Below are 8,058 nucleotides of genomic sequence, written 5' to 3' on the forward strand. Positions count from 1 at the left end.
CTCTATGAAAATAAAAATAAAAACTGTAGACTGAACTTCACACACTTCAAAAATTATATGAGTGAAAAATGTCTCCAAATTGTAATATCAACATGAAAAATAAAGTTATTTCAAATTTCTAATCAACAGAGTACATTTTATTATTTTGCAACATTTAACATTTACACTTAAAAATAAGACTCTGTATGAAAATGTAAGTTGTAGGCTGGGGACAGTGGCTCACGCCTGTAATCCCAGCACTTTAGGAGGCCGAGGCAGATGGATCACGAGGTTAGGAGTTCAAGACCAGCCTGGCCAAGATGGTGAAACCTCATCTCTACTAAAAATACAAAAATTAGCCAGGCGCCTGTTATTCCAGCTGCTCGGAGGCTGAGGCAGGAGAATGGGTTGAACCTGAGCAGCAGAGGTTGCAGTGAGCCAAGATAGCACAGCTGCACTCCAGCCTGGGTGACAGAGTGAGACTTCATTTCAAAAAAAAAAAAAAAGTTGTGCTATGTCGTACAAAATTAAATTTAGAATTTTTACTTACCATTAACTCTCTTATAATTTCTAAGATATATTTTGTAATAAATTTTATGCTTGCCACACTTTATGTAAGAATTCAATAAGATTCTTCTTTTACAAACAAAGAAAAACAATGCTAACTGATTTAATTCTTTCACATGTGGACAGTGTATGCCTCTCACTTTAATTAACTAATCTCAAAGTTATATTGGTAAGCAAATTCTCCACTCAAAACCATTTTTTTAAGCACATTAAAAATACCGACTTTTGGCCAGGCGCAGTGACTCATACCTGTAATCCCAGCACTTTGGGAGGCCGAGGCGGGCAGATTACAAGTTCAGGAGTTCGAGACCAGCCTGGCCAATACGGTGAAACCCCGTCTTCGCTAAAAATACAAAAGTTAGCCGGGCATAGTGGTGCGTGCCTGTAGTCCCAGCTACTTGGGAGGCTGAGGCAGGAGAATTGCTTGAACCCAGGAGGCGGAGGTTGCAGTGAGCTGAGATCATGCCACTGCACTCCAGCCTGCGTGACAGAGCGAGACTCTGTCTCAAAAAAACCAAAAACCCACCAACTTTCTCAGCAGAACCTACAAAGTACCATGTAAAATAACACGGTAGGAAGACAAGTGAGAAAACTGTAGCTGTAACACAGAAAAAGGAGAAAAGCTGTGATGCATACATCCTTGAAATGAACGTAAGACAAACAAAACTGAAGATAATTAAAAAATAAAGAAGTAGAATATGTCTTTAAATTCAGCAAGAGTGAGCTTTGCATGCTGGAAATAAAAATGTCCTCTCAACATGAGGAATCAATGTAATTTCTTCTCCATTGATATTTTCCATTCTGACTTAAAGTTACAAACTAACTCCAGAAGGAATACTTACGGCTTATCACAAAGCATCTGCTACACAGCAAGCACTGCCATATTTGCTTGCTGCATTTATACACAAAAACATCCTCTTGACTTATGGAACTCTCCCTAGTACTTACCTGAACAAATTTGCTCAGTAAATAAATAAATTAACTTATGACAATTTTAAAAATGGAGAGGAACAATAACTAAGTAAAAGTGAGCTTATATGGGGTTCTCCAAGTAAAAGAAACAAATGGAATCTTCTAACTAAATAAAATATAACTTAATACACTAATTGTGGAATTACATCTAAAGATCGTTTTGTGTACACTACTAAATTTCATAAAAATTATTCTTATAATCCATGACATAATGTATACTTCATAAATTATAAAACAAAAAAAAATGTAAGAAAAAAGAAAAGTATGGGTCTAGCACGAGTACTAGCCAAGTAAAACCAAAGAAATTTCAAGGGAGATTCTTAACCATAAGATGTAAGATTTTACAATAATGAATTCAATACAAACCAGAGAGTATAGATTTGCTTTCCACATTTTTGAGGTTTTTGGTTTTCTAGTAAATTAGTCACTGTATTATAATAATTTGTTTTGTTCTAACACTTTTTTCTGAAAATAGGTACAAACTCAGAATTACACAAACACACTTCATAATTTTCTTGCACCTAAATACCTTTAGAGTGATATATGTGTATATTTAACCATATGTAAATCAAAACTAAAAGTCTATATGTATCTGTTTGCAGGCATAGTGGCCACATGTTCAAAGAAAAATATGTAACACATTATTGTTTACATTCCTGTATGATTTTTATTATGACCACAAACATGACCTTATAATAAACAATTTAAATGTACATTTCAAAATAATTAAAAGTGTAGATTTGGATTGCTTGTAATTCAAAGAATAAATGTTGAAGATGGTTAATCTCTCATTTACCCTGATGTGATCATTACATATTTTATCCTGGTATCAAAAATATGCCATATATGGCAGAAATATATATACACACTCTGTATCCACTGAAGAAAAATGTTTAAGTTTGTCAAGGTAAAAAAATATATATATACTACAACAACCCTCTTTACATTTGTAATGTTTGTCCTCAAAAGAAATACTAAGACATATATTTTCTAAAAGATAGTCTGACAGTAATTGCATTTTTAATGTTTCTATTAAGTATAAACTGTGATGTTAAGATGTTAGCAGATATTAATGGCTTTTCCAGATTCTTTATAGGTGTACTTTTTTTTCAAGTATAAATGCTTTCCTATGTGATAAGGTGTATTGGTTAAATGTTTTGCCACATTCTTAAGGAGTTTTCTCCAGTATAAATTATCTTGCAATCAAATGTGACTACCATTTAAAGGCTTTGTGACATTACTCATGTCTAGGGTTTCTTGACACTACGGTTTATGTTTAGAGAAGTTTAAGGTGTTCTCAAGAGCACTGTCATGTTTTTTGGATTTGTAGTTTATCTCTAGTATGATTTGATAACTTATTAAAAACTTTGCCACATTCTTCACATTTGTAGAATTTCTCTGCAGCATAAATTATCTCATGTGTAATAAAGGTTGAAATGTCTTTAAAGCTTTTGTCACATTCTTCATATTTATAAAATGTATCTTCTGTATGAATTATCTTATGCTTAGTAAGAGTTGAAGATCACTTAAAGACTTTGTTACATTCTTCACATTTGTAGGGCTTTTCTTCAGTATGAATTATGTGTGGAAAAGTGTGAGAAATGGTTACAGGTTTTGCCACGTTCTTCACATTTGTAGGGCTAGTTTCCATTATGAATTATCTTATGTTCAGTAAGGTTTGAGGACCAGTTAAAAGCTTTGCAACATTTTTCACATTTGCAGGGTTTCTCTACAGTATAAATTGTTTATTAAGAATTGAAAAATGGTTATAACATTATTCATTTCACATTTGTAGGGTTTCTCTCGCATTGAATTATCTTGTTTAGTAAGAGTTGAGGACTGGCTAGAAGTGTTCCCACTTTCTTCACATTTGTAGTTTTTCTCCGGTATGAATTTCCTTATGTCTAGTAAAGTTTGAGAACTGATTAAAAGCATTGTCACATTCTTCACATTATTATAGAGTTTGTCTTCAGTATAAACTATCTTATGTTCAGTAGGGTCTGAAAACCAGTTAAAAGCTTTGTCACATTTTTTATATTTACAGGTTTTCTCTTTAGTATTAATTATCTTACGTTCAGTAAGGTTTAAGGACCAGTTAAAAGCTTTGCCACGTTCTTCACATTTGTAGGGTTTCTCTCTAATATAAATTATCTTATATTCAGTAAGATTTGAGAACCCGTTAGAAGCTTTGCCACATTCTTCACATTTGTAAAGTATCTCTCTAGTATGAATTATTTTGTGTTCAGTAAGTTTTGAGAAACACTTAAAAGTTTTGCCAAATTCTTTGCATTTGTGGCGTTCCTCTCCAGTATAAATTGAGTAAAGTTTGAGATGGTTAAAAGCTTTGCCCATTCTTCACATTTGCAGTGTTTGTCTCTAGTATGAATTATCTTATGTTCAGTAAGATTTGAGGACTAAAAGCTTTGCCACATTCCTCACATTTGAAGGGTTCCTCTTCCATATGAAGGGTTCCTCTTCCGTATGAATTATCTTACGTTTGGTAAGATTTGAGGATGGGTTAAAAGCTTTGCCATATTATTCACATTTATGGAGTTTATTTTCTTTAGGAATTCTCTCAGTTTGAGTAAGAGCTGAGCAATGGTTAGAAGCTATGCCACATTTATTACATTTGTAGGGTTTTCCTCCAGTATCAATTACGTGTATTTAAGGTGTGAGGACTGGTTTTCCACGTTCTTCATATTTGATGGGTTTCTCTTCAGTATGAATGGTTTTCTGTCTAGTAAGGTTTGAGGATTGGTTAAAAGTTTTGCCACATTCCACATATACACCATGGAATACAATGCAGTCATAAAAAAGGGTAAGTTCATGTACTTTGGACAGACATGGATGAAGCTGGAAACCATCATTCTCAGCAAACTATCATAAAAACAGAAAACCAAACACCACATGTTCTCACTCATAGGTGGAAACTGAACAATGAGAACACTTGGACACAGGGCGGGGAATATCACACACTGGGGCCTATCAGTGGGTGGGGGGCTGGGGAGGGATAGTGTTAGGAGAAATACCTAATGTAAATGACGAGTTGACAGGTGCAGCAAACCAACATGGCACATGTATACCTTTGTAACAAACCTGCATGTTGTGCACATGTACCCTAGAACTTAAAGTATAAAAAAAAGTTTTGCCACATTCTTTACATTTGTAGGGTTTCTCTCCAGTATGAATTGTTTTATGTCTAGTAAGGCTTAAGGACTGGTTAAAAGTTTTGCCACATTCTTCACACATGCAGGGTATTCTCTAGTATAAATTATCTTATGCGTTTTAAGGTTTGTAAAATGGTTGAAAGCTCTGCCACATTATTCACATTTTAGGGTTTCTCCCCAGTATGAATTATCTTATGTTTAGTAAAGGTTGAAGGATGGTTAAAAGCTTTGCCACATTCTTCAGATTTGTAGGGTTTCTCTCCAGTATTATTTTGTCTAGTAAGGGGTGAGGATTCCTTAAAAGCTTTGGTACTTTCACCTTTGTAGGGTTTCTCTTCAATACGAATTGTTTTATGTCTAGTAAGGTATGAGCATTGAATAAAAGCTTTGCCACATTCTTCACATTTGTAGGGTTTCTCTCCAGTATGAATTGTTTTGTGTCTAGTAAGGTGTGACGACTGGTTAAATGCTTTGCCACATTCTTCACATTTGTAGGGTTTCTCTACAGAATGAATTATGTTTAGTAAGGGTTGAGAAATTGTTAAAAGCTTTGCCACATTCTTCACATTTGTAGGGTTTCTCCCTAGTATGAATTCTCTTATGTTTCCTAAGGGTTGAGAAATTGTTAAAAGCTTTGCCACATTCTTCACATTTGTAGGGTTTCTCCCCAGTATGAATTATCTTATGTTTCATAAGGGTTGAGGAATTGTTAAAACCTTTGCCACATTCTTCACATTTGTATAATTTCTCCCTAGTATGAATTAGCTTATGTTTCTTAAGGGTTGAGGGATTGTTAAAATCTTTGCCACATTCTTCACATTTGTAGGGTTTCTCCCCAGTATGAATTACTTTATGTCTCGTAAGGTGTGAGGATTGCTTAAAAGCTTTGCCACATTCCTCACATTTGTATGGTTTCTTCCCAGTATGAATTATCTTATGTTTCATAAGGGTTGAGGAATTGTTAAAAGCTTTGCCACATTCTTCACATTTGTAGGGTTTCTTTCCAGTATGAATTATCTTATGTTTTCTAAGGGCTGAGAAATGCTTAAAAGCTTTGTCACATTCTTCACATTTGCAGGGTTTCTCTCCAGTATGAATTACCTTATGTACAGTAAGTTTTGACAACCACTTAAAAGCTTTACCACATTCTTCACATTTGTAGGGTTTCTCTCCACTATGAATTATCTCATGTTTTCTAAGGGTTGAGGACTGGCTAAAAGCTTTGCCACATTCTTCACATTTGCAGGGTTTCTTTCCAGTATGAATTACCTTATGTTTTCTAAGGGCTGAGAAATGCTTAAAAGCTTTGCCACATTCTTCACATTTGCAGAGTTTCTCTCCAGTATGAATTACCTTATGTACAGTAAGTTTTGACAACCACTTAAAAGCTTTACCACGTTCTTCACATTTGTAGGGTTTTTCCCCAGTATGAATGATCTTATGTTTCATAAGGGTGGAGAAATTCTTAAAAGCTTTGCCACATTCTTCACATTTGTACAATTTCTCCCTCGTATGAATTACCTTATGTTTTCTGAGGGCTGGGAAATGCTTAAAAGCTTTGCCACATTCTTCACATTTGCAGGGTTTCTCTCCAGTATGAATTACCTTATGTACAGTAAGTTTTGAGGACCACTTAAAAGCTTTACCACATTCTTCACATTTGTAGGGTTTCTCTCCAGTATGAATTATCACATGTTTTCTAAGGGTTGAGGACTGGCTGAAAGCTTTGCCACATTCTTCACATTTGTAGGGTTTCTTTCCAGTGTGAATTATCTTATGTCTTCTAAGGGCTGAGAAATGGTTAAAAGCTTTGCCACACTCTTCACATTTGTAGGGTTTCTCTCCAGTATGAATTGCTTTATGTCTAGTAAGGTGTGAGGATTGCCTGAAAGCTTTGCCACATTCTTCACATTTGTACGGTTTCCTACCAGTATGAATTATCTTATGTTTCATAAGGGTTGAGGACTGGCTAAAAGCTTTGCCACATTCTTCACATTTGTACAATTTCTCCCTCGTATGAATTACCTTATGTTTTCTAAGGGCTGAGAAATGCTTAAAAGCTTTGCCACATTCTTCACATTTGCAAGGTCTCTCTGCAGTATGAATTACCTTATGTAAAGTAAGTTTTGATGACCACCTAAAAGCTTTACCACATTCTTCACATTTGTAAGGTTTCTCTCCAGTGTGAATTATCACATGGTTTCTAAGGGTTGAGGACTGGCTGAAAGCTTTGCCACATTCTTCACATTTGTAGGGTTTCTTTCCAGTATGAATTATCTTATGTCTTCTAAGGGTTGAAAAATGGTTAAAAGCTTTGCCACATTCTTCACATTTGTAGGGTTTCTCCCCAGTATGTATTGCTTTATGTCTAGTAAGGTGTGAGGATTGCCTAAAAGCTTTGCCACATTCTTCACATTTGTATGGTTTCTTCCCAGTATGAATTATCTTATGCTTCATAAGGGTTGAGGAACTGTTAAAAGCTTTGCCACATTCTTCACATTTGTAGGGTTTCTTTCCAGTATGAATTATCTTATGTTTTTTAAGCGTTGAGGACTGGCTAAAAGCTTTGCCACATTCTTCACATTTGCAGGGTTTCTCTCCAGTATGAACTACCATATGTACAGTAAGTTTTGAGGACCACTTAAAAGCTTTACCACATTCTTCACATTTGTAGGGTTTCTCTCCAGTATGAATTTTCTCATGTTTTCTAAGGGCTGAGAAATGGTTAAAAGTTTTGCCACAATCTTCACATTTGTAGGGTTTCTCTGCAGTATGAATTACCTTACGTTCATTAAAATTTGAGGACCCCTTAAAAGCTCTGCTACATTCTTCACATTTGTAGGTTTTCTCTCCAGTACGAATTCTCTTACGGTCAGTAAGATTTGGGGACTGGTTAAAAGGTTTGCCACATTCTTCACATCTGAAGTATGTCTCTCCAGTATGAATTATCTTATGGTTAGTGAACGCTGAAGAGAAGTTAAAGGCTTTGCCACATTTCTTACCTTTGTAGGGTCTGTCTTCAGTATGAATTATCTTATGTTTAATAAGGGTTGAGAACCATTTAAAGGCTTTGCCACGTTCTTCACATTTGTAGATATTCTCTCTAGTATGAATTCTCTTATGTTGAATTAAGTGTGAAAGCATGAGAAATGATTTGCTACATTTTATACATTTTAAAGTTTTCTTTTTAGTGTGTCTAACCTTATTTCTATTTGAGTTTGAATATTTATGAAAGACTTTCATGTATTTGTTACACTGAAATATTTTTCTCTGGGTAGTTGTCCTACAATGGTTAAGTTTATTATAACCTTCTTCGTGCATCTTACACTCATTGGCACTTTTACAATCTTTTCTTAATTGTAAATTCTTATGT

The 8,058-nt window shown here is 34.8% G+C and overlaps 2 protein-coding genes across 2 annotated transcripts; both read right to left on the reverse strand.

Annotated features, from left to right (window-relative positions):
* Nucleotides 1–263: 263 nt before the first annotated feature.
* On the reverse strand, nucleotides 264–3,473 carry LOC119622657 (zinc finger protein ENSP00000375192-like). Its single transcript, XM_037995092.2, is given in 3 exon segments — nucleotides 264–309; nucleotides 880–1,079; nucleotides 2,885–3,473. Coding segments are annotated over 3 exon segments (531 nt in total). The 5' UTR covers nucleotides 3,170–3,473.
* Nucleotides 3,474–4,792: 1,319 nt separating this feature from the next.
* LOC103234399 (uncharacterized) lies at nucleotides 4,793–7,829 on the reverse strand. Its single transcript, XM_073016718.1, is given in 5 exon segments — nucleotides 4,793–4,923; nucleotides 5,080–5,166; nucleotides 5,243–5,702; nucleotides 5,787–7,450; nucleotides 7,688–7,829. Coding segments are annotated over 5 exon segments (2,427 nt in total). The 3' UTR covers nucleotides 4,793–4,849.
* Between the last annotated feature and the right edge of the window lie 229 nt (nucleotides 7,830–8,058).

Source organism: Chlorocebus sabaeus, chromosome 6, assembly GCF_047675955.1.
Source record: "Chlorocebus sabaeus isolate Y175 chromosome 6, mChlSab1.0.hap1, whole genome shotgun sequence".
Lineage (NCBI taxonomy): Eukaryota > Metazoa > Chordata > Mammalia > Primates > Cercopithecidae > Chlorocebus > Chlorocebus sabaeus.